Raw genomic sequence first — 26,814 nt, 5'->3', positions numbered from 1 at the left:
GACTAATTAATAAGCTTTTTTAATCTAACAAAGTGATAACAAATTTTTTTATGAAGACATAGTAGTAACAAAAAAAGAATCAAAAAATTCCTTTAATATAGTTAACCCTGAACAAATTCTTTTTCAATTCAAATAGGAATATTTTTCTAGCCAAATAACTATAACTTTTTTACTGTAATTAAAATTATCGTTTGTACAAAATTTATTTTTGTACAAATACATATACTTAATCATATTAATTATAAATGCTTATGGTATAATTTTGGGAGTTAGTCAAAGATGGAGATAAGATCGCCTCAAATGCCTCTTTCTCTCAAATCATATTCGAAAGATCGCGTTACGCCGCTTCTTTTCAACCGACTAAATCTCAAAATCGATTAAATTCTATTTTCTTAATTAAATAAATGACAAAAACTAATCTAATAAAAAAAATTCACCAATAAATAAACATGCAAAATAAACATTTTTGACTAAAATATATTTTCCTTAATTAAAATACACTTAACTAACACACCTTTTTTCTACCTAAAGAACTACGTAAGTCTTGATTCCCTTAATAGGATACATAGGCCACAGTCAATCTTGTCACGCACAATAATAAAAATAAATAAATTTATTCCTTTTAATAATTAACTAATTAACCAGATAATTTAATAATAATAAAGTCATATATTTTAGTGAATGATACTGCCTAAGGTGGACGAATAGGGTGCTAATACCTTTCATACTTTGTAACCGACTCCCGAACCTGAATATCAAAAATTCAAAAAACCCAAGGTATTGAGCTTAAAAGATTTTTCTACATTTTTAACTATAAAATATAGTAGCAACTCTAAATAAGGTTGTGCAGCCAAAAATCGAGGCGCTACAAATAAATAAATATATATATATATATATATATATATATATTAAACGTAAATCTATTAATTTGTGATACTAAAATCAGTGAAATTTTTTGATCCAGGCTTGATTTGTTTGGTACCAGAAGTCTAAGAGGAAAGAAAGAAACGTTAGTATTTTTGGACCATTAAAGAGAAATTTAGCGAAAGACGTAATTAGGGCTATTTCATGACAATTAATGGTGGCGATGTTATTATAGTAGTTTTATACACGTTTCATAACCATTACATGTATCCGATAATTATTGAATATATCACATTATTATCTGATATTAGTAATATGGTTAATAGACATAATTATTTTAAATTAATATATCATTACGTGTTGCTGATTCCTTTTGCTTAAGTTGATTTATTCTCCTATCTTATACATAATTAATAGAATAGAGTGAGTGTAAATTAATAATTGTAACATAAATAAATAAATATATCTTTTTGATGAGAATATATATGATGTTTGATAACTTTATAAGTGGTGCTAAACATAAATAAACATATATATATAGATAGACATTATAATTTTATAAGTAAAAGTTTGTGAATGTTTTGAAATTAAGGGTAAAGTTGGAATATAGAAATTATGTACATTAAATTACCTAAAAATCTTGAGGCAAATTTTGCCTTTATATAGTAACTAGGGGTGAAAGAGACTTTGTGTCTACAATGTTAATTATTCAAATTTTATATATTTTATTTTAGAAAATTAGATTTTTTTTGTTTTGAATATACTTTATATTGTATTTTTTATTAGGATACTTCATATTATAACTTTTTATTGTATTATAATATCATAGATGTGAATAATATGTTAGTGGTGATTACATTTGATTATATAGTTTTTTTTGTAAAAATTAAAAAGTTTAAAAGCAAAATAGGAAAATGAAATTACACCAGGATAGTTCCACAATATTTTCCGTTTATATACTGTAAAGATTTATATAGATAAAGTGATTGATATAAAACAATAAATATGGATGTAGTGAAAAATAAATTAACACAAACTAGTAAACCTGGTATAAAAGTGGACTATACCTCACGTATCACATCTTCACATTTTTTATATAATTTTAGAATCACCTCGTAAAGTGAAAAAGTTACCCCAAAATTCTCAAAAGGTAAGTCAGATCCCATTACCATGAACTAGTAGTCAAAATCTATATAAGAAGGTGGCATAAGGTTCAAAAACAATGGTTGTCACATGTATTCTAGAGGGACAAAGCTACCTGAATTGGATATATCACTAATAAAATAACCCACCATTTATGCTGCCCATAGTGTATAATATATATAAGCACTGAACACATTAACTCTTATCAAAATATATATAAATACCCAAAGTTTTATGCCATATGTTGTGCTACATAAACTACATCATAAGTCACATTATTAACTTATTTCTAATGGAGTTATCAGAACACCCCTTGATGGCAAAAAAATCCATATTTGCACAAACTAGTAGTGATGAAGTTATAAGTGTTTTATCTAATACAAGCATATTAGAAACATATCATGATTTTTGTAATCACCATGAGTCTTTTAAGAAGCTTGTAGAGATGGGTTTGCCTTGTAATGAATCTGTGGAGGAAAAGCTATCTTGGTTGAGGTCACAGATTATAGGTAATGATGCAGAGTTCTATTCTTCATTTGGTAGAACAAGACTTGTCTATGCTGATCACACTGCTTCAGGTCGCAGCCTTTACTACAATGAAAATTTTATCATCAATCATCTTCTTCCTTTCTATGGTATGTTATTGAAATTAGGCCTCAATCAAGTATACTTTCATAGATAGGAAAATATTATATCAACATCTAGTCTTCACAACTTTATGACAAATTTGAAAGTACTAGATTTATGATTAAGGATTTTTCTATTATGTGTCTTAATATGCATGTTAAGAAACTCATTAAAAGCAGAAAAACTAACTATTTTACCTTTTAAGAATAATAATTACACCATTTCCAAATAATGATTTTCTTTTAATGGGTTCTTTAACATGTGCCATATAGCACAACTAGAAAACCCAATGATTAATACTTTGCATTACAAAAAGTAAGGTTGTACTCTCTTGTAGGTATAAAGTTACTCTTACATATATATACTTTTAGTCATGAAGTAACTCCCCCAAATAATTAAATTACAAAAACCAAAGACATCAAATTCTATCACCTTGTAGTTTGCAACCTTTTCCATCTTAATTTTGATTACATCTTGCCATCTTAGAAGTTTCTCCACTTGTATTTTTAACCTTAATATCACCTATGTTGCTCAATCTTCTATATTTATCAAACAAATAATAGAAAACATATGAAAGTGTAAATATAAGAGCATTTATTTAAGCCTTGTTATTTCCTTGCATAGGTAATTCACATACTTGTGATAGTTACGTGGGAAGCAGGACTACAAAGATGCTTCATGAAGCAACAGAGTACATCAAAAAATGCTTAGGTGGTGGAGAAAATGATGCAATCATGTTTTGTGGCTCAGGCACAACCTCAGCCATCAAAAGGCTTCAAGAAGTTATGGGAATTTCTGTGCCTTCAATTATGAGGGAAAGGGTGTTGAATACCCTTAGCACAGAAGAAAGATGGGTTGTTTTTGTTGGACCTCATGAACACCATTCAAACCTTTTATCTTGGAGGCAAAGCTTAGCTGAAGTTGTAGAGATTGAAGTAAATGATAAAGGGTTGTTGGATATTGATTCTCTAAAGCAACAACTTGAGTCCTATAAATATACCAACCGACCCTTATTAGGGTCATTCTCAGCTTGTAGTAATGTCACTGGAATCTATTCAGACACAAGAACCATTGCTCAGATTCTTCACCAGTACAAAGGCTTTGCATGCTTTGATTTTGCAGCAAGGTACCTTAGAAATATGATATATTATGTTATGTTACTTGACTTTATGTAGTGGAAACTTTGAAACCATGGTAATGGTTTTGTTTATTTGTTTTTGTTCAGTGGTCCATATGTGAAGATTGACATGAATTCAGGAGAGAATGATGGGTATGATGCTGTGTTCTTAAGTCCACATAAGTTTCTGGGTGGTCCTGATTCTCCTGGTGTGCTTCTGATGAACAAGGCCCTCTACCAGCTAAGATCTTCACCACCATCAACTTGTGGAGGTGGAACTGTGAGTTATGTTAATGGCTTCAATGAAAAGGTAAATCACCATTTTCATGTTAGGAAGTTTTGTAAAAAAGTGTTTCAAATTGCGGTTATTGCGACTATGGTCGTGCGGCTGTTGCGATGTGAATTGCAGCCCTTATAGGATGAATTATTTTGTGATAAAAAAGTATTTATGAATTTGATGCAGTCCGATGAGGCCTGGTGCAGTTCAAATACGGTCAGGCCGCATCACACTGCAGTTGCGGTATGATGGTATGGTGCGGTTGTGGTGGTCACTGCAACCGCAATATTCAGGCTAATCAGGCGGTCCGCAATCTAAATCATTAAATCATTAGTCCAATTATGCCTACAGGAAAATCCAGACAGAAGTAGGTAAACTTTAAGCATCTGTGAAGGTAGCTACTTACCAAAAGTACAGTGGAGATGTTCAAATTAGTTGTACAAATAACATATCTATTCTGGTTACATATGTTGAATATTTGAGAAAATAGGTATCAGTGTACTATTGATAAGGTTGTGGGAATTTTTATGTCAACCTACTAATAACAACCAATAAAATCCTTGAAATCTATAGGCACCAATTCATATGAACATTCTTATTGTAAAACATTTTAACACTTCCACCTTTTCTTCAATCAAACTTCATGACTACCATAAACTCTGGGTCACCAATGCAGGATACCTTATACTTGGAGGACATAGAAGAAAGGGAAAATGGGGGCACTCCTCCAATAATCCAAACAGTAAGAGCAGCATTAGCATTTTGGGTGAAAGAGTACATCAGCTATGAAGAGCTTGAAAAAAGGGAACAACTATACATAAACAAAGCACTTCAGAGGCTCATGTCCAACCCGAACATCGAGGTGCTAGGAAACTTGAGCAGCAAGCGACAAGCGATATTGTCGTTCGTCATCTCCTCTACCACCAATTCTCCCAATGATGGTTGGGGGAATAAGTTGCATAATGATGATTACAAGGAAAATGGAGGGAAACTTGATTTGTGGGCAGAAACTGGGAACAAAAGAGATAAACCACTTCATGGCCCTTTTATTGCAGCACTGCTCAATGACCTCTTCGGCATCCAAGCTCGAGGTGGGTGTGCTTGTGCTGGACCCTATGGCCACATATTGCTCCATATCAACAAATCTCAAACACTTGCAATTAGATCAGCAGTTCAAGAGGTAAAATTCATTCAACCGTAAGTCCTTTAAGATGTGTTATAAAGCAAAATTCATACCATAGGTTATAAAAAAATAAGTTGTTCTATATACCAGTATCTTAAGTGTAATATTAAAGTGTTGTTCAAGTGAAGAGACAATAAGGATTCACATTGTTGAGATAGATAATACACATTTAATGATACATATCAGTAATTTTTGCTAGCTTTTAGGAACACTTGATAATTTCTGCAATGCATTACTTTATGTATAATTTCATTGTCAAAACAGTTTTTGAAAACAAAATTTGATTACTTTGAACAGGGTTATGTTGGAGTAAAACCTGGATGGACCCGAGTTAGTTTTCCTTATTACATGAGTGAAGAAGATTTTGAGTACATTCTTACTGCCATAGAGTTTTTAGCTCTATATGGCCAAAGATTCATTCCTCTATATAGCTTCAATGCGAGAAATGGCAGCTGGAAAATTAAGGCAGAAGAATTTGACGCACTAACCAAGCAAACAAATTTCAAGAAGGAAGTAAACAATGATTTGCAAGAGGGAAGAGACTATAGTATTAATGTGGCTAAATGTGTTGCTATTGCTACTAAGCTACCCATGTTCCCTTCTAAGGGTACACTTAAGGGAAATGTAGATCCTAATACCCTACACTTTAGAGTTTGATTATATTGTCAATACCCAACATCATTTGTTGATGTATATTATTTATTTTATGACATTTTTCATATCATTTATATGATGAATATAATCTTTATTTCATGGTAGTCTTCAGCATTTGTAGAGTTAAAATAGCAAATGACTTTGGTGTTTAGAATTGTAAAAGTGTAACGGGTGTGAAAGGATCAATGATTCAATATGAAAGAGGAGAGAATACAATTCTTCCAATGAAATTAATGACTTCAGTTCAAGTTAATACTTGGCTGCAGAGCCAAAAGACACTAAGCTTGACAACAAGACAAGGCAGGGTTAGCAAAAGGGAAACAATTTTTTGTACAACATAGATCTTACAGCTGCATAAGAGCTGCTAGTCTCCGTAAAGAGTTCAGTATGATGAGAAATAAAATAAAAATTAATTTTAAATTTTTTGATTTTGAGAAATAATTAAAAGTCATGGTGTAAAGATTTAACATTGTATGCTACTAGTTGGTTTTTGCTTTAGTTTGGTGGCTGTAGGTATTATGTTGTACTTCATCATGGTTTGAGCCAATAGTTTAATATAAGCTACCACCTAATGTGTTTTCTTCTATGGGGGAGTTGGTTTACAAACAAGTATTATAATCCATTAATAGCACATCATTAAGGCATATCATAATATGATTATTTACCTTTGTCGCTGATATTTTTTAGCTTTAGGCTTTAGCTAGATGCTGTAGGTTCAAGTGGCAATAAATGGTATAGAGGAATAAAAATGTATTACTATCGTATTACTAAATATGGTAATACTATTATTACTATGTTAGATGTTATTCCTAGAGTAACTAAAGATATTTATTTATCACATTTTTATTAATTTTGCAAGCATCTCAAAATACCTCTTAGAAATTAAAGGAATAATATTTGATGTCCATATTTGTTGTAAAAAAACATTATTAATAGATAAATGGGGTATTAGATGTATCATTTGCTAAGTTAAGATCAATAGTGTTGTGGATATGTAACATGTAACATATATAAACTTTAATTAAGTATTAAAAATTTGTATAAGAATATAATATTTCTCCTTTTATAAAACAAATTTGTCCCTTTAAAAAACATGTTTCTCTAATATAAAAAATAGAAGAAAGTGCAGTGTTGACAGTAAATGTAACATCTTAATATTTACCTCTTACAATATTAGGAATCCTCACTCCTTACCATATGCGTCACTCTTTATATCAAGAGCTATAATTTGTTTGAAAATATTTAATAATTCAATTTTTAATTTTAATATATTTTTTGACAGCTCATGACATATATAAAATGACATATATTGCGAGATAAAAGATATGTTCCATGTGTATGAATAGCACATATTGTGAGATGGTGAATATTTTCTCTTTTTTAAAATTAAGATGGCATACATATCAGATATATGCATGTATAATTAAGTACACACGAAAAGAATATATATATATATATATATATATTATAAAGTAACTACGTATATTGAAGTGAGAGATTATCCTACATAACAAATATTTATCTAATCTTTTCGTAATAATATGATATTAATAAGAAAACATGTACACAGAATTATAAAAAAGATTTAATAAGGAACCATGTAATATTAATAGTGCAATATCTATATATTATAAGTGTTAAAATATATACACAATCGCTATATTATCCACTACTTGTTTTAATTATTTTTTTGAACAATAATTAGAGATAATAAAATGTGTCGCCCAATCTATTTTGTATATGCCTGTATTATGTCCGCAAAACTTAGGCGGACGTGAACATACTCATAATTACTTAATGAATAAATTCTTTCTTTTTAAAACGGGCAAAGAGACATGGGGTGCCTCAAAAGCATACTTTTATTTACCCCGAAAAATAGACATGTAAATCACATGCAATTTGAGTTATTTAACTTAAAAATGGACATGTTACACTGAAAAAAAAGTGATATTACTATTTATACTAAAGAAACATGTCATATTGCTTCTGTTTCACTATTGTACATAAGCTAACTATGTATAATTATTGCCTATCTGGTTATTGCTTCTGCTTTGCTTCTTTTTTGTTATTGCTTATGTTTTTCCTTAATACTATGATTCAGAGTGAATACGAGTCATGTTTATTGCTTCTGTTTTGGTTATTGCCTATTTTGTCTTAATTGCCTATCACCTTCCCTAAATTCAGCTATTTTCAAACTAAATAAAATAAGCCACTTTACGGGCCGCCCAGTCCACTTGAAATATCCGCAAAATTAATGGGCAATGTAGGCTAACAAGTAAAAATTTGATACTTGCCTGCATTTTTATGGACAATACATGCCGTTGTGAGTAATGTCTATATTATTATCTATAACAATAACACTATATAAAATTTATAGACATGAATGGATATATAATTTAATATACTAATACTCAATCACGTCTCATTATATAAACTCTAATTTCTTTGGACGTAATAGCATTTTCTTAATAAAAAATGTAGAACTTTAGATAGACCACACGTAGTTGCACGAAATGATCATAACTTATATGTCATTTCATTAGAAATTGATGGACACATAGACTTTAGTAAAAATGTTAATTATCATTGTTTTTTTGGTACAATCAAAAGTATCCATCATTTTAATAGATAATGAATTAATCCATTTTGGGTTCGTGATTTCCCTTTTCAATAAGTATCGCTCCAATAAATCACCGTTGACCTTAAGGATCCAGTGAAGTCTTATACCACTAAACCAACGATTTGTTGGTTGTAGGAGTATTGTTTAAGGAAATAAACAATTACTTGTATATTACAAAGATGTGTAACTTATTTATATTAAAAAAATGTATAACTTGTTTTCTAATATTGATTAACTGGAATTGAATCCCCTACGTAATGTAGTTAGCTTAGTTTTCTAATATTGATTTACTGGAATTGAATTCCCTAAGTAATGTAGTTAGCCTTTTCTAAAAAATAATGTCATTAGAAGTTGTTCACCCAAATCTTCCACACATAGGAATTTCACAAAAAAACATTAATTAAGCCCACTGTAAGCTAATCTTTTCTTGGTAGGTTGAGAAAAGGGAAAAAAACTTGTACCACGCGCCTTGAAGTGTGCAACTTACACATCTCAGCCGGAATCAATTATTCAAATTATTTACCGTCGTTACTCATCACTAAAAAAATGTATGTACTGAAATATAATTCGAATGATTATTATTAACTATATAAAAATAATTTAAATGAGTAATAAACAATATAATGATTGAGTATAAATTTTATCTATATTTATATTCTATATAAATCCAAAACTATAAATAACTATCATGTATATCCATTTTATATTTTATATTCTATATTTTACACTTTTTATATTATATAAGGTCAAAATTACAAATAACTATCATGACATAATTTTTCACATATTAAAATTATCCTTTTGTAACTCCTCCCGCAATTGCCATTGTAAATTTTCAAATATTACTTTCATTATTTTTCACAATACATCATTATTCTTCCATACATTTTCTTATTTTTTATTTTTTCTTATTCAATTCTATATTTGATTAATCTTCTTATATCTTTGATCTCTATTAAGTTTCGATGTAACATATCAGAAAAATAAGAATGCGTCGATCGACATGCTAGTATTAATAATATGTAAATATTTTATTCTTTTATTAGTTATTATTTCGTAAAAAATATTTTACTCATACAATATTAAGTATAGTGTAGATAAAAAAGGAAGATAAATATAACAAAGGAGATGTGATTGGTAATGTAATGAAAAAGAGAAATAAAAAGAAATTTTAAGTAAGCATAACAGAAAAAATCAAAAAATAGTAGGAATATAATTACTTTTGATTTTTTTTTGGGAAAAAAATGTATATTGACTATGCATAACTGTTTATTTTTTATTTTTTATTTTTTCAACCTTTAATCAACTCGTACAATTCTCAGTTCTTCTTTTCTCAGTGAGCGTTTAATCAACTCATACGCTTTTAACCTTCTTCGTCTTTCTCACACTCAATAAAGTAACGACGATCATCATCGCAACTTTGCCACAGCACGCGACCAAACGTCGTCGTTTTACAGAAGCTGAGAACATCAATTACCAAATTCGATTAAATTCCACGCTCATGCACAGTTTGAAGAATCAGATTCACATTTTCAAACTCGAACGCGCTATTTTGGTACCTTCTTTTACTCCAATTCAAAATTCAGTTCCTATTTTCTACGCGAATTCTTCGATTGTTTCATAACAACCTTCATTTTTCGATGCCCTAGCTTCTTTTGAGTAACTGTTAACTCTTTCTCAGCTATTCGCATAATTTGGACAAGGGTTTCTGCCCAATTACTTGGTTCTCAGTTTATGCGGTAAACTTTTGAATTAGACAATTGGTGAGAGTGGCAATATCGATTTGTTGAATAATTGAATTATTTGGTGAAGGTTTTAGCGATTTATAGGGTTTGTATGGTGGTGTTGGCATGCTGTAGTTGTGTTGATCAAATTGAATTTAGGATGATCCTTTGATTACGGTACCTTGAAGATGGTTAGGATTTTAGGGCTTACTATTGGGCATGCAGATGAGCCGCGAGAAATTTCGTCGAGGTCAAACATTACCAGTGAGTCTAGTGAGAATGGCTGGCTCATTAGGTTCTTTGACTCGTCGTTCTTCTGCGAGTGGATTGCTGTTAGCTACTTGTATAAGCATGATCACGCTGGGGTGCGTGATTATCTCTGTAATAGGATGTATACGCTTCCCTTGCATGGAATTGAGAGCTATTTGTTCCAAATATGTTACATGATGATTCACAAGCCGAGCCCATCGTTGGATAAATTTGTCATAGATGTGTGCTCGAAGTCACATAAGATTGCTTTGAAGGTGCATTGGTTCTTGTTGGCGGAGCTTGAGGACTCTGATGATAATGAAGGGATTAGTAGGCTTCAGGATAAGTGTCAGATTGCGGCGACCTTGATGGGTGAGTGGCCACCTTTGATACAGCCTCAGAAGGAACCTACGAGTGCTGGAGGAAAGAACCAAGTTTTGAATAGGTTGCTGTCATCAAAAAATCGATTCTTGTCACTAACAACTTCACCGCCCGCTCAGAAATCTTTATCATTCTCACCATCTTCATCAGGAAACAATTTCCAAGAGGATGGTAATCCACAGTCTCCTGATGAGAATAAGATATTTAAGAAGTTTATGCCGAGTCCAAAGGTGAGAGATGCTTTACTTTTTAGAAAGTCAGTAGACAAAAACGATGATACTTCTGAAAAGGATGGGTTTTTCAAGAGACTTCTAAGAGATAGCAAAGGTGATGATGAGTCGGGCCTGAAAATTCGAGATGCATTTTCCTTTCGGAATTCCTCTGAAAAAGACGATGAAGATTCGGAAAAGGATAATTTCTTTAAAAGGTTCTTAAGGGATAGTAGGGATAGTAGGGACAGTAAAGGTGACAGTGAAGACTTGGAAAAGGATGGTTTTTTCCGAAAGTTCTTAAGAGACAGTAGAGGTGAGGATGAGGATTTGGCCTCAAGTTCAGAGGGATTTTTTAAGAAATTGTTTCGTGATAGCAAGAATGATTCCGAGGACAAAACACACATTAAAACAATGGGAGATGAAGATAGAGATGGATTTTTCCGAAAGTTTTTCCGCGAGAAAGTTGAAGATAAGAAGGATGGGAGTGATAAGAATGATGACAGGGATATTTCAGATTCTAAAGAGAAATGTGCAAAATCTGCTGATGAGTGTGAAAAAGAAGGATTTTTTAGGAAATTCTTTAAGGATAAATTTGAGGACAAGAAAGAGACAAATGATAAAATTGAAGACAGTAATGCCAATGGTGAAGAAGAGCCTTCTGAGTTTTCCTTGTTCAAAAGACTTTTTCGTGTGCACCCTGAAGATGCTAAAAGTAGTCCAGCCATTGAAAGCAACAATAATGTTGCCTCATTTGAAAGTAGTCCAGGTACAGAGAATTTTTTCCGCAAATTGTTCAAAGATCGTGACCGTTCAATTGAAGATTCAGAGCTAGTGGGGTCAAAGCGAGAGAAAGAGGTATATTGATATTTGTTTAACAGTTGATTTGTTTCTAACTTTCTATTTTGGAACCAGAAGTTAAAACCTTAAAGTGTGAATGCAAAGCATGCCCAATGTACGGATTAAGGAACTGAACTTATTGGAAAGTATTGTATTTAATAGATTGTAAAGTGGTGTTTTTAGTCTCCCAATAAAAACTCACCTCTTCTTTATTCCTTTGTTTTAATCATAAAAGTTGCTTAATGGTATTCTGTGGCAATTGATACATAGTCTGTTTTACATTGTCCATTTAGACTTTCCAGCTACGTTTTTGTCACAACTACTTGACTGGCTAACTGAACACATTACACCCTGTCAAAAAAAATGCAAAACTTCCCTCATTTTTTCAGTTCACTCTCTTGGTATTTAACAAGGGATCCTGTAAAAATTCGCTTTTTTATCAACACCTGGAAAGCCTTCGCAATTCGGTCTTTCAATGTTAAGGTCTAGCCATTCAAATTCCACATCGAACAATAGAATGCTTTTGAATTTCTTGACATGCAGCAAAGAAAGCCTTGCACTAGCACTTAATTTGGTCTAACTAGAAAGGGGTATTATTAAGAGAAATAATGAGCTGAGTGTAACATAACCAAAGTGCATGCCCTTTTCTATCCATAGCTAACATAATGACCAACTGCTTTACCATGGTTAACTACATAACATGTCTGTCATCTCAGGCCATCTCCTCCATACACGTGAATGACTTGTACCCATCCATAATAGTTATTGTATTATAATGGAATGGTAAATGTTATGACAAACATATGCTATGCATTCTTTAAGAAATTAATTTAAATGAATGATGGTAAAACCAGTAACAGTTGCATTTGAAGCATGGCTTGTTGCATGCTTGATAGCATGTCATTGGATATGGTTCTTATTCATGACGCTTCTGATTGCAGTCGTCGGTTAGAGAATAGAAATATTAGTATTAATGCATTTTGAGCCAATGAGGTTGGGTGATTGGCTCAACTGGTAGGGTCAAACACCATTGACAAAGGGTCTTGATTCTTACCAGTGATCCTTCATCGGTAAGTCATCTATATGTAAGCCCTCACAGAGGCTTGTGGTATGCCCTGACCTTGAAATGGGTTAAGCTCCCCTCTTCCTAGATTCTTGTGCATAAAATAAAGTATTAATGCATTCTGAAATTTTATTTTCATTTCTCCTTTACATTTTCACCAGTTTTTAATGTTAGATAAAGGGTAATTTCCTTTATGTCGGATTATTATGCCTCATTTGGTTGTTGTCGTACTACTTTGATAGATGCATCCTGGATCACCTATTCAACAAAGTGAAAAATCAAGTACAGATCCCCCACTTCCAACTAGTCAGTCTCAGTTCCGGAAAGGGGCTTACCATAACTCATTGGAGTTTGTGCAGTCTTTATGTGAAACATCATTTGGCTTAGTGGATGTATTTCCAATTGAAGATCGCAAAAGTGCTCTGTGTGAGGTTATTTCTGTACATTATTCTTTGATGCTTTTTTCATCCAGTTGACATAATTAGAGATGGAACTATGTTTGCATTTTATATCATGTTTGGCCTTTTCCGTTCTAATGTTGCTGACTCATTCTTTGTTATTTCCATGTTTGTAGTCACTTGCGGAGATCAACTTACATGTAACAGAGGCTCTGACTACTGGAGGTATTTCTCAATTATTATTCACATTATTTGCGTGATGTTAATTTAGGGTAATGCATTTCTCTATTTGTCATGTTTCAAGTGAGCAGGTTAAATGTTATTTTCAAAGAGTAGTCTGAAATATTTAGTGACAGTAATAATGTGTTTGTTGGTTACAAGTCAGATTTAACATGTGTTTTCCTCTCTTCCTTTTGGATGTATATATAACAAAATAAGTGGGATGGTTGCCTAGAAACAAAACTTATTGTGTAGAAAAAATTGTGAAATTTCCAATACATCCGTAATTGCTTTATTTTTTCACTTCTCTATGTATTTAGAAACTATCTATTTTGTGTTTGCCGAGGGCCCATTTCTAAGCGTATCTGCTGGGAAATTTTCAATCATGTGATTAGATTACTTGAATTGTTGGCTGTTGCCAGTTCTTTATTGTAAAGATATGTCCTTTTAAGGTATGCTATTTAAGTTACTGCATTTCCTAATGCTCTTATGGTAAGTAGATTTCACTTATCTTCTTGCTCCTACACGAATCTTTCTTGTCATATATTTCTAGGAGTTTGTTTTCCAATGGGAAAGGGCATGTATCGCGTGCTTCATATACCTGAAGATGAAGCTGTTCTCTTGAATTCTAGGGAGAAGGCACCTTACCTGATCTGCGTTGAAGTTTTGAGATGTGAAATACCAAGGTATTACTTGGATAATATGTCTCTTGTGTTTTGGAAAATAGCAGCTCCTAAAGCAAAAAGCATGTTACTGATATATTTCCTCATGGCAAAATGAAAATTATTTGTTATAGCAATACCAAGGAGACATCTAGCTCTCAGAAACTTTCTCGAGGTGGAATTCCTTTGGCAAATGGAGATGCTTTCTTGCAAAAACCACCCCTCTGGGCCTATCCATTACGGACAGCACAAGAGGTGTATCGTAATAGCAATGATAGGCTGTCCAGTCCGACTGCTCAGGCAATTGATCAGGCAATGACCCATATATCTGGGACAAAAACCAAATTTGTTAGTGTGAACCTGTCAGTGGAAACACAGTTACATGGTCAGCCAGAGAAGGCTGCATTGGCTGATCCACGCCGCGGTAGGCAGCGTCCTGGTTCAATTTATAAAAAGGCTGTACATGAAGTGGTGGAGGCCGGACATGACAGAGATTTGGAGTGGGTACGAGTAGTGTTGACAGCTGATCCTGGAGTTAGATTGGAAGAGATCGAGGATCAAGCACCACCCCGGAAGAAGGAACATCGCCGTGTTCCAAGTACAGTGGCAATAGAGGAAGCAAAGGTGAGCTTTTGAGTGCTTTTTATAATGATATTGATGCTTCTATTCACGTTAGATGCTCTATGAGTGTACCACATTTGAATGTACTTGTTAGGTTATCATGTGTTTTGTGCATGATTTTGTAATATTATAGTTTATGAGCATGAAAGCAATTAAGCATGTAATTGCTCTCAGGATGGTGTTATTATAGGTAATGAAAGTTCAAGAAAGATATTGGGTCATATCATGTAATGGGTATAGCATAAATAAAGAATTTGAAATATTGAACTATATATAGGTTGGGGATGTCACCTCATAGTGGGGGTTATTTAGAATTGTCTAGTAAAAGATTCTCTCTTTAACGCCATGATATGTGATATAAACTTAATAATGTTAGTGAATTGGGATTGGGATTATATCTTACGAAATTTGTTTGTCCACATCTTTGTTTGACATTTCCCAGTTCGTGTTACAATTTATTTTGTGTATTGTAGTTACAGACTTACAGTGAAGAAAAAAGAATTAATCACTTTTGCGGATAATCAGTTCCAGATGAAGTACCAAAATGAACTGAATAACTGCTAACTTTTTTATTTTCCCCATTGTAATTTTGCGTCCCAAGAGTTCTCAAATTGAAAGAATATTTTATTTAAATTCGAAATTTGAACCTTTGGTAGGCTGCGGCAGCAAAAGGTGAAGCACCTCCTGGGCTCCCTTTGAAAGGTGCTGGTCAAGATTCATCAGACGCACAACCAAGGGTAAGACATAATTGTTAAAGTTTAGTTTCATTTAACGCTAGGGATGTGTAGTTGTCATATCTGACATGATTGTTCCTTGCAGGCAAATGGAATCACTCCAAAAGCAAGTGATGCCTTGTCGGGTGAACTTTGGGAGGCAAAGAAAGAGAGGATACGCAAGGCTTCTATATATGGAAAGCTACCTGGTTGGGACTTGCGATCTGTAAGTGCATTTCTTGAGGAAAATAATTTTGTTTTTGTGTAGTTGCTTACTTATTTTGGAGGTTGAGCCTTGGTGCAAGGGTGAAACCCCCGAAGCAGCCTCTCCGCTTGTGGGGTGAGGCTGTTTACAGTGAAGCTCCTCAGACTTCATCAAGTGGAAGCATCGTACATAGTGCCACCCTTTTTGTTGTAGGTATTTACTTATTTTAGAAAGTAATAAAGACAAAATCAAAATATAAATTATAAAAGAAGTGCTACTTTTGATCAATTATATTTTACTATCTAAAAGAAAATCTCTCAATTTATAATCTCACATTTTAAACCCGTCATTTCCTTACTAAATTTCTATTTGATATGTTGTCTAAAGACTCGAGTCACGATCATATTTTTGAATGTTGGCTGTAATTTTTGGTGGGGTTCAGAATGTTGTACTTGTATAGTTACACATCATACTTCTTGTATCAGGTGGTGCATTGCATTAGACCAATAGCCAAGCCTTAATTCCACTGGTTGGAGTTGGCTGCATGGGTCAAATGACATTATAATGTTTTATCATAAATCATGTTCTTTGATAAAGCATTGATCTCTAAATCTTGACTCCCTCTGCCTCTAGAAATTGGACTAATCTCCATTTGATTCACTCTTCTTATTGGGTCATCTAACGGTCTTCTCCATACATGCTGAAACCAACTAAGGCGCGACTCTACCATATTTTCTACAATAGGAGCAATCCCAATTTTCTCCCTTATACATTCATTCCTAAGTCTATCTTGTCTAGCGTGTCCATCATCCAACGCAACATTCAATTTTGCTTGGGAAGCTATTTTCAGTTTTGAACTAGAAACTTTGTGCCCATAAATAATAGAACTTGTAAATTTCAGTGAAAAAATAATCTTGAAGGAATTTTTACTTCTTTTGTGGAAAATACATAATAGATTTTTGGATTGAAAACCAAACTCTTTTTAGGAAATGGGCTTGCCATGAAATTGTTGTCTATCTATTAATTAAATAGTTTCTTCCTTAAGAGTTTCTGTAGATCTGCATTGACATGTGATAGAATTCAGATAATAGGACCAATAATGAAATATGAATAGCATTTGCAGGCAACATTTTTATGATATGTCAAAAAGCACCATTATCTTGTATTTTCTTATATAGTTCTGGAATGTACGATCCACCCCACCTAGTGGGAAAGGGCTTGGTTGTTGTTGGTTATGGGAAGTTTAATATGTTTTTGTTCTGGATGAGTTATTTGTTTTTCTATTTCAGAATATGTGGTTATAATGTTGGTTCAATTCCCCCTTTTCCATAGGTTATTGTAAAAAGCGGTGATGATTGCAGGCAGGAGCATCTGGCAGTTCAACTTATTTCTCACTTCTATGGTGGGTGTCTTTCAGATCTTATCTCTCCTTCATATTTAGAATTTTAATAATTCCTTAACATGCTTACACTGCATAGATTGAGCTGGATCTAAATCGAATGAGTTTTGTTTTTCTTTTGTAAGATCTTTGAATAAAGGTTTTAATTGGTTTTGCGTCTGTATGTTCTTCTGACTACAACAATAGTTTTTGAGTAATTATGAATTCAGCATTCATCATGTTCATGTCATTATCTGGACATTGGGATGTACTAGGGGAGGAGAAAAGGAAATGTGAAGTCTTTAATTTTTTTAACAAAATTATTGTTCAAGATAAAAAAGGGGTGGCCAAACACAGGAGCTTCCACCTGGTGGGTCTTACCAAAAGATGTACATGGTCTTAGCCCACGAGTACAAAGATTGTTTCAATGTTTTCAACTATGGAGGTCACATAGCTGCAACCTTATCATTGCAAGGCTCACCATCTATAACAAAATTCTTATTCAAGCTGTTATAAAAAAAATAAGATCGTGTTCAAGTTACGGCTTCCTTTTCCTTTTGCCTGTCTTTCTAGATCCAAGTGAAGCCTTTAATTTTAAAGCATCCACATAGGTTGTATTTTAAATCCTTAAATTCCATTCTCATTTCATTTTACTTTATTTGAAGTTAAAACAGCTTAACTATCATTTTGGATGTGAGCAATAAGACTCGCTAAAGCTACTTGGTTGCAGTTTTCAATGCGATTGTCATAAATGAAATTGGAAGTATACACAAAAAACGTGAATGAAATTGTCTAGTGAACACATTGAATTTGATGGATGTTTGATTTGTGGATGACACATGATTGAATCTTATTTTATCATGTTGGAGATTAAACCAAGATTCAGACTCTTGTGTGCTTGTTTTCCATAATGTGTTGCTTAAAATCATTGGATTTGGATACCAGATATTTTCCAAGAAGCTGGTCTACCTCTCTGGCTGCGTCCTTATGAAGTTTTATGTACTTCTTCTTACACAGCTCTTATTGAAACAATTTCAGATACGGTAATTATGTACTTTCACATTTCAAATGCATTGAAGTGTTATTTTTACGTTATTATTAATGATATTGGTCTATTATAGGCTTCTCTTCATTCTATCAAAAGTAGATATCCCAACATCTCAAGTCTACGTGAATTCTTCAATGCCAAGTATGAAGAAAATTCTCCAAGTTTTAATCTTGCCCAGGTAATTTAGAGATGCAACAGTACAATTTATTTAACGTGGGATGGACCTGTCATGTTATTATTTGCAAAGACTTCTTAACTGGAAGTTCCCCCTAGTGTTATTATGGGTTGCTTTAAATGTCCCTCCCTCTCTCTCAGTTGGAACTCTCCAATTTAACGTTTTTTAAATAAACAGACAATACTCTTACACTGTTTTCTCTTATTGTTCATATTTCTACTAGTATAAACGTTAGAGGTTTATCAGTATCCTCACTTTCCTTGTAACAAATTTATCTTTATCCAAGCAAAACGAAAAACAGAGTTGTCTAATCACACAATAAGGTAAGTGAAAAATGTACCAATTAACAAGTTCCAATACATTTCGAATCTCCCTTGACAATGGGTAGTTTATTCCAGAAGTTATCACAATGTAGAAACCCATAAACTCTTAGAAAGAGAGAGAGAGAACCCAAGTCCATGCTGTCTTCATAGTTTGCACATCCAGGCAATTATGAGCATCTTCTAAGCCATTTTCTTCATTTTTGATTCGTTTTCCTGTATCACTGTGCTGGCGAATTTCAATTGTTAAGCATTTGTTTTCTTTTAGGTTCCACCCCTTGGTACTCTGTTCTGGGATTTGCATGTACTAAAGCTGTTTTGGTTTCTTAGGCCACTGACTTTCACTAGCAACATCCAATGTATTCTGATTGCTTCTTACTTTGTCTCCATCATCATCCTTTTTTCTGGCACAATGTTAGTGCTGTTTCTTGCACGGTTTAAAAAGTTTAAGGGATTATTTATTTTTTAATGCTGTTTTGTTGCATAATTTTAATATTCTAACTTGCGGATGAATAACACCTTGATTTTGTGAATGTGTTAAAAATGGAGATTTCATTTTTTATGATCCGTTTATCCCCTTTGATCCAGAGGAACTTTGTTGAGAGTATGGCTGGATATTCCCTCGTGTGCTACTTTCTACAGGTGTGAAGCCTCTACTTTTCTGGTGCTTTACCTGCTTAAACAACAATTTGAATGCTAGCGTTTCTGTTTATTGTTATTGATTACTGTGTTCTACCCCCTTCTCATTTTAGTTTTCTTTTCATCTAGGTGAAGGATAGACATAATGGGAACCTCTTATTGGATGAAGAAGGTCATATCATACATATTGATTTTGGCTTCATGCTTTCCAATTCGCCTGGAGGTGTTAACTTTGAAAGCGCACCTTTCAAATTAACCCGAGAGCTTCTTGAGGTAAAACTAAGATTATTTTCTTTTTGTTTGCTTTTAGATTCTCTATATGATTATCAAAATAATGTGGTTGTGCTAGGTCATGGATTCTGATGCTGAGGGCGTTCCAAGCGAGTTCTTCGATTATTTCAAGGTAACGACAAAAATCCTTCTTGATATTTCCTCGAGAGATTGCAAATGGCGTATGCTATTGTCAATTTGTTAGTTCTAAATTTCTCATGTTGCTGTGTCCCCTGTTAATTCAGGTTTTATGCATTCAAGGGTTCCTTACTTGTCGCAAGCATGCTGAGCGTATTATTCTTCTTGTTGAGATGTTGCAGGTAATATGATTGTTAGCTTCCTGTGGTTCCACACTCATTTCGTATGTAGCCTGCCTGTGTCTGTTTTCTGGTCGTGATATATTATGTACTTCCAGTTTCTCATACAAAAATGTATTTTTGAAGTATGATCTAGTTTTGGTTGTCAGCCCCAGATCTGATCCATAATGCCCCAACTTCTCTATACCAACCTCTATGCCCAATTGTCGGCCTATATTTGAAGCTGTTCAGCATTAGTGGATCTTATCCTATGCAACCATATTTGTTTTTTCTTACAACCTTGCAAGTCTGACAGTATATTTACATCAAACTCTTCAGTCCCTTCTGCAATAGAAATGTGTGATATTTCCAAAGATTTTAGTGTTGACATCTTGTGCAAAGAGCACTAGGATCTTTACCAAAAATAAAGAGCAGATAGCATGATTTCTGAACTTAATTCTCATTGATTTACGGTTTGGTAAAAACATAAATTTACATTGAAAGTGAAACACTACCAATTATTGAAGTGCTCAAGAATCTCAGCTTGCATGTTACACATAGCATGACTGTTGGCCAATTGAATAATAGTAGTTGGTTTAGGTAATGGGCAGTGGATGGGAAATGGGAGATTTTTCTCTAAAATGGTTTAAAAAGTAAGATTGTTGTGTCTTGGAAGTGTTGTTTCATACTAAACAACGCGAGAAAGGAAAAGGCAACCTTGTTTTGGTGAAACAATATTTAAATGTCACCTTATATCTGTTGGATTAGAGGAAAGAGATATAAAGGTTCCCCTTCCCCAATTTATAGATGATGTTTTGTAATCTCTGCAGACTGCCTTATCAAGCACTGTAGCACATTTATCACATGTTTCACCTTTTTTAAGTGACCATTGATAGCCTCGACACCAAACTATATATATGCTCTTGTGCCTTACTTTTTTTTACCTGAGAGCAATGGGAACAGAAAAATTGGAAATATTCTCCAATTCATGCTGCCATTTCCCTAATATATCCTCTCTATTTTTGGATATCAGGATTCAGATTTCCCATGCTTTAATGGGGGTCCAAGGACAATACAGAACTTACGGAAGCGTTTTCATCTCAGTCTAACAGAAGAGGTTTCAATATTATCGATGTTTTTACTTTATTACAAAATAATTTGGTACGTGATTGTTGCAGTAATGTATTTTTTTCTGGCAGCAATGTGTGTCCCTGGTGCTTTCACTTATCAGCAGTAGCCTGGATGCATGGAGGACACGCCAGTATGACTACTATCAGAGGGTATTGAATGGGATATTGTGAGATAAGGGATCACTTGCTCGTTCCATTTTGACCAAACTTGAACAGTTAATGATCTTCATTTAGTATTGCATATATCATGATTGGATGTGGTGGTGGTTTCAATGTGGAGTGGCTTTCAAGTTTTTTTCCATAGGGAAGTATATAGATGGTGGCATGTAGCCTCTTTTCTTCTTATGAGAAGATTCCAGCATGCGAAAATACTTCAACAGTGAAGGTAAATATTTTTAATTTCTTAAGCATTGGGTCATGTGAATGAAGCTCTGCTGCATGAAGAGATTGCATTAGCCTCATAAATGCTGAGAGATAGTGCAGTGTGCCAATGTGCAGTGATTTTAGTGAGACAGACTCATAAGTTGAATGTTGAGATGAAAGTGATTCTACAGTCTTGGGGGTTCATTGAAATTGATACTGACCTACTACAATTTGGATGTGCAAAGATCTCTAGTTTTGGCAAACTGCTCTTATTAATTCTGATCTCAACTGTTCAACGGGATCTGTCTTCACAGGATTGTTTCTTCAATTTTTATCCTGGAAAATTCTGATCAAAATTCTTCAGTTATGTTTTATTTATTGTGTAATCGATCCTGTTTAATTTTCACTGTGAAATTTGTTTCGCCTAGACACAATCATGTGAAGTATTTAGGAGATTCGGTGGAAACTTTTGGTGTGGAAATGTATAATTATATTTGTATATGGTACTAAGTCAAATGTAGCATTGAGGGAAATGCAGTCCTGAAACAGTTCTGGGCATGATGACATTGACAATGATAAACTTCTTGGGTTTCAAAAGGTTCCAATTAACTTATTTCATTTTTGAGTGATTGTATTTGTTTAACATTTGTAGGTATTAAAAAGCTTTAAATTAAGATATTGTCTATCTTACAAGATTGTCACGGTTATAGTATTACAGCAAATGCGACTCTAGGAAAATTCTATTAGCATCTATTTGTGAGTTGAATTTTGGAGGTAAAAGTTTGAATTAGTGTCATCTTAATTGCATTAAAAAGTTAGAAACGATAAGGCTAAAAAGCATACAATATAATATTAAAAAATTGGATTTCCTAAAAGTCAAGGACCAGGGGCAGTCACCCTTAGGGACTACCCCAGGGTCGGGCATACATACCCATGTTAGTTAGAGCAAATATTTGTAATTATTATATGCCATTGAAAGTAGTTCATATTGTTCAGTTTCTCCGTGGACATAGAAATGGTGATGTAGTATGAGGCATACGGTGGTTTGGGTTGTCAGCTGCTCGTGTTGGCCTTCATGGCGGTAGTCTTGTCTTTGCCTCATAAGAGAGCGTTGCATCCAAGCCCCCACCTCTTTTCAAACAAATCTTTTTTCTTCTTTTTTGCAATAAAATTGCTCCTAAGGGTTTGGTTGGGAATTGGATTTTGGAGAGAAAAAGGCTTGGAAGTCATCTCACAAGTGTATTTCATGACTCCCAAGCCTTTATTTTCCTTTTCTCTTCCTTTCCCTCCAAAACTCAACTCCCAAACTAACCTTAAAGCGAAATATTTCAGCTCTTGTAGACAAATAACATTACAGCAGGAACTTTAGTTATAACTTATGCTCATTCTGCTTATCATATTATGCAATATAGATCGATGGGACCAAATTGGGGGGAATATACTTTGCAATTGGCATTGATACAGAACTGTAAACAGTTATTTGATTTGTGTTATAAACAGATATTTGGTTTGCAACACAAGTGACTTGGTCAAGTTGCATAGCTTTGATCACAAACAGCTTAACAAGAATGAAATGGGTTGTGATTTGTAATACTTTATCATCTTCAAGAAAGTTTTCCTTAATCAACCTGCATGATTATGCTGCATTCTTGAAAATATATAGGAGCATCATGCCTTTAATACACCTTAGGGAAGCAAATAATGAAAGAAAAAATAAGATCCGGAGAAAATTTAGTCATAAAGCTACTAAGATAACAATCCTGCTAAGTTTATCTACCTTATACAGTTTAGATAAATCAGAATCTCTCACCTAAATTTAACTTTACACACAATAGAAATAACAGATTAGTAACAATTATCTTGATTCAATGGCATAAGCTTCAGTGTCTCTTAAAAAGGTTCGGCGCCACCAAATTTGGAATGCCTTGCTTAGATTTGGGCATTCAGTACCATGCTTTGAGAAATGTTGAAACCATTCCATAAACAGTGCATACTGTTGCTTTAGTGGCAGAGTAAGAAGTGTCTGACCCATTGCCTCTTCCAAAGTCTTCATATCAAGCCCTTTTCTGCATCTCTGCAGCCAACCAAAGTCCAACAGCATAGGTCCAAACCATGCTTGGAGGAGCCCTGATCTAGATTGTAACCGGCATTGCAGTTTTCTTGTACCCATGGCAATAAATAGCATTGCCGATACTCGACTGAGTTCGTATCTGATCATGGGGGATGCATTGTCATGCATTTTAATAAGTTGTTGCTGATCTGCCCATATATCTACAAAGTCTTCTGCCACTTGCCCATCAAGCATAATTTCTAGCAACCAGTTGATGTTATCAACCTGTCTTGAGATGCGCTCAATCAGAGGCTTACGAGTATCCTTCTTCATCAACCTTTCAGGAAGGATGGTGTCAGATGCCTCCTCAAAGAGGCTGACAAGTGAACTCAGACATGAGTGGCAAACGGAATATAGATCCTCCTTGTTGAGGTCGAGATTCTTCTTCTCATGGACTGAGCTTTTGCAAAGTAGACCCTTGACTAGTGACTTTAATTCGTTTCTAGCATTGGCATCCTCACAAGCACTGATAGACCAAACAAGTTGACGCGCCACATTTAGCTGCGAATCTTCTACTGAATCATGCAAATACAGTCTTCCTAGGATGTCTCTTGTTGTTGCATCGTCAAACTTAAATCTGGTGAATAGGCTCCTTAATTTTTCTTCTTCCTCTTCGGTCCAAGGAACAGCTTCTAGGTATTTTAAACAGGCCAAGACACCCTTAGTGAACTTGATACCTGCTGAAACCTAGTAACATAACAGGAACAACCTTGTCAGAGATTAAAGAGTCACACCATCCACCCATATTTGAGACACATCAAAATTCCACAAAAAGCATAAGATTTTACAAATTACTGTGAAGCCTGAAACAAAATCAACTTAAAACAAACAAAACACACATCATATATAGATAAAGCCATCAATAACGTCGCACGCATAATGCAGCTACAACATATTGAAACACAGGATTAAATTAAAAAAAAAGCTCAAGAAAAAGGAAAATACAATTAAATTTAATAACCCAAATCAAAGACTAAATTAACAAATTGAAAAGAAAAAAAACAAAAGTTGAAGTATGAACCTCTAAAATATCAATGGATCGAAAAACACCAATGTTTATGAGTCTCTTAGTAACATTATGATCATTATCCTCAAACATAAGCTCAATGGTATCTCTATACACATTCAAGTTCTCAACTTCTGGAACTTCCATTCTACACATTTTTTGGGACCCTCCCTCAGTTAATGATTCTTTTCTCAACCCTAACCCTTTCTTATAATCCGAAATCAAACCCGCGAAAACCTCCGAATTCGCGCTCAGAACCGAAGAATTCAGCTCCAGAACCATGCTCCCTCCCTTCTTCCCTCTCAAATTCAACCTCACATCAAAACCCTCCTCGAATCGAGAAACCAGACTCTCCGGCAGCGGCGGCGGCGGTGGTCGGAGAGGTTGAGTAGGCGCGCGGAAGCTGTTGGATCGCGCTGAATCGAGGGTTGCCACGGAGGCAATGTCGTCGATGGGTGAGACCCGACCCGGAGATAAGATCCGGCGAGGGTCGATCCGGGAAACTATTGGGAACCCGGATTTGGAAGTGTGTGGTGAGTTTGGGACTGAGAGTGTTGTTGTTTTTTCCTTTTTTGATTGGGTTTCTGATTTGTTGTGATGATTTTGAGATTTTGATTTTATGGGAAGGTGGTCGGGGCTTGACGGTGGTGTGAATGAGCAACACCATGTTCGCCGCCGTGGCTTCGGTTTCTTCCGCTCCATTCCGAATAGAGTTTTAGAGAGAGAAATGAAGAGAGTGAGAGAGTGAATTGTTGCTGTTTCACGAGAGATGATGCTTTTTTTTACCACCACTAAGTGGGAGCCACACTTCCTTGGAATTTGATACCTTTCATTTTCTAGATAGTGCTGTGTTTTTGCACTGTTTTTTCAGTTACCTTTTGTGTTTTTTGCTCGACAAAAACGAGGATGATATTGGTGTAATGTTTGGTATAACCAAGAATCTCTTATCAGATTTGGATATGCTTTTTCCCAACTCAAACAAACATTTTGGTTTAATTGAGAATTTAACCTTACTTATTAATACGATCTCTTGTATTTTAAATTGAGTTTAATATGTATGCACTGTCAATGTATGTGTTTCTTATCGGTTAGTAAATCATTCATCATTCATCTTCATATACTGATTACCATTGACTCAAATAAAAGTAATACAAATTAATGATAGATAATGTGCTAATAATATAATTTTTTTTACGCTGATGATGTATATATTTTAAACTCTTTTAAATTTGCTTAAAATGTTGATGTTAGGATTTGAATATTTGATGAATTATATGCATATATAGGAAAAATAACTAGAATGAGTTTGATGAATTATATGCATATATAGGAAAAATATTATTGTGATAATTTAGGCATAAAACCATAAAGTTTTTGTAGAGAGAGTTTTATTGTCCTCGTGATTCTATCAAACTCTAGGTATCAAAACAGCATTGTTATGGTATCTAAATACCTGATTGTTTATGCTAAGAAATCAATTGTTGGGTTCAAACTTTAAAGGTTAGTAGAAATCAATTTGTTGTTTTTATTTTCTATGTTAATCTGTAAATTTTATGCTTTATTCAGTATATTTCCCTTAACCATATTTTGTTAGTTAGTTAAATGAATGCACTGACAAATGCTTATTGAGGTTTGTTAAATTGAGTTATAAAAAATGCAAGTTATCAATATACCAATATCTTCTTAGTTTATTTGTTAGATAAACAATCTCACTTATTCCTATTTATTTATTCAATGAAGAATTTTATCTATTTATTTCTCCAATTTAGAATTTCAATGATGTGTTCATTATTATTTTTCAGGCTTATCCATATTTAATATTTTATAAATTTAGGTAAATAGTACGGAAAACTAATAACTAAAAAAAATGATGTATTAGAATAAACAACAAATATCATTGTAAATCAACACAAATAATACATTCTTAAAGGAATTTATGAATCCGCTCCATTTTAGAAGACGGCAAGATTTGGCTTATGGAGAAAAATTAGTGAATGATATTTGGAGGATTTGAGTGATAGAATATTAAATTTTTAATTTATTTACCAAAGTACTCTTAACAGAAAACTGAAGTTGAGTTAAATAAGGACAACTTTTTGGATACATATTGCTAACATGTTAAATCATGTTAGCAAATCCTTTTTGTAAGTAACATGAGATATATATTCTTGAACGAATGGTAGTTTTTACAGTTGCATTGAGAAACGGTAGTTTTTTTGGTAGGTCGAGGAACACTACTAAATACTAATTCTAACCTAGAAGGGAAAAGGGTAGCATGTGCATAGTGATGAATGAATAGTATTTTATTTT

The 26,814-nt window shown here is 33.7% G+C and overlaps 3 protein-coding genes across 4 annotated transcripts; 2 read left to right on the top strand and 1 right to left on the bottom strand.

Moving 5' to 3' along the window:
* LOC109358859 lies at positions 2,231 to 5,873 on the top strand. Its single transcript, XM_019603343.1, has 5 exons — positions 2,231 to 2,642; positions 3,259 to 3,760; positions 3,860 to 4,061; positions 4,705 to 5,208; positions 5,509 to 5,873. The coding sequence occupies exons 1-5, from the start codon at positions 2,249 to 2,251 to the stop codon at positions 5,866 to 5,868; spliced, it is 1,962 nt and encodes a 653-aa protein (XP_019458888.1). The 5' UTR covers positions 2,231 to 2,248; the 3' UTR covers positions 5,869 to 5,873.
* On the top strand, positions 9,797 to 22,033 carry LOC109358845 (phosphatidylinositol 4-kinase beta 1-like). 2 transcript variants are annotated; one of them, XM_019603332.1, is made up of 17 exons: positions 9,797 to 10,040; positions 10,135 to 11,906; positions 13,194 to 13,382; positions 13,526 to 13,574; positions 14,122 to 14,254; positions 14,365 to 14,854; positions 15,508 to 15,588; positions 15,671 to 15,790; positions 17,102 to 17,171; positions 18,093 to 18,190; positions 18,269 to 18,373; positions 19,279 to 19,332; positions 19,459 to 19,602; positions 19,679 to 19,732; positions 19,845 to 19,919; positions 20,929 to 21,012; positions 21,095 to 22,033. In XM_019603332.1, exons 2-17 carry the CDS (start codon positions 10,398 to 10,400, stop codon positions 21,194 to 21,196), a joined length of 3,357 nt encoding a protein of 1,118 aa, XP_019458877.1. In that variant the 5' UTR covers positions 9,797 to 10,040; positions 10,135 to 10,397; the 3' UTR covers positions 21,197 to 22,033. The 2 variants fall into 2 exon arrangements, with proteins under 2 accessions (XP_019458877.1, XP_019458868.1); XM_019603323.1 differs by having other exon boundaries at positions 9,797 to 11,906.
* On the bottom strand, positions 23,089 to 25,328 carry LOC109358870 (BTB/POZ domain-containing protein At2g13690). The gene is made up of 2 exons (XM_019603352.1): positions 24,520 to 25,328; positions 23,089 to 24,185 (listed from the first exon to the last, which is right to left on the bottom strand). The coding sequence occupies exons 1-2, from the start codon at positions 25,204 to 25,206 to the stop codon at positions 23,244 to 23,246; spliced, it is 1,629 nt and encodes a 542-aa protein (XP_019458897.1). The 5' UTR covers positions 25,207 to 25,328; the 3' UTR covers positions 23,089 to 23,243.

Source organism: Lupinus angustifolius, chromosome LG01 (genome assembly GCF_001865875.1).
Source record: "Lupinus angustifolius cultivar Tanjil chromosome LG01, LupAngTanjil_v1.0, whole genome shotgun sequence".
NCBI lineage: Eukaryota > Viridiplantae > Streptophyta > Magnoliopsida > Fabales > Fabaceae > Lupinus > Lupinus angustifolius.
Note: the sequence above shows the minus strand (reverse complement) of the source record. Positions and strands in the feature narration are given on the sequence as shown.

What these genes read in the sequence shown, in the direction of transcription:
- LOC109358845 (XM_019603332.1), top strand. Translation starts at nt 10,398, where the DNA reads ATGGTTAGGATTTTAGGGCTTACTATTGGGCATGCAGATGAGCCGCGA. An exon ending in GGTCAAAGCGAGAGAAAGAG is followed by an intron (nt 11,907 to 13,193) that starts GTATATTGATAT and finishes CTACTTTGATAG; the next exon opens with ATGCATCCTGGATCACCTAT. An exon ending in CATCAGACGCACAACCAAGG is followed by an intron (nt 15,589 to 15,670) that starts GTAAGACATAAT and finishes TGTTCCTTGCAG; the next exon opens with GCAAATGGAATCACTCCAAA.
- LOC109358859 (XM_019603343.1), top strand. Translation starts at nt 2,249, where the DNA reads ATGTTGTGCTACATAAACTACATCATAAGTCACATTATTAACTTATTT. An exon ending in TTAATGGCTTCAATGAAAAG is followed by an intron (nt 4,062 to 4,704) that starts GTAAATCACCAT and finishes TCACCAATGCAG; the next exon opens with GATACCTTATACTTGGAGGA. An exon ending in TTAGATCAGCAGTTCAAGAG is followed by an intron (nt 5,209 to 5,508) that starts GTAAAATTCATT and finishes TACTTTGAACAG; the next exon opens with GGTTATGTTGGAGTAAAACC.
- LOC109358870 (XM_019603352.1), bottom strand. Translation starts at nt 25,206, where the DNA reads ATGGAGCGGAAGAAACCGAAGCCACGGCGGCGAACATGGTGTTGCTCA. An exon ending in GATCCATTGATATTTTAGAG is followed by an intron (nt 24,186 to 24,519) that starts GTTCATACTTCA and finishes TTATGTTACTAG; the next exon opens with GTTTCAGCAGGTATCAAGTT.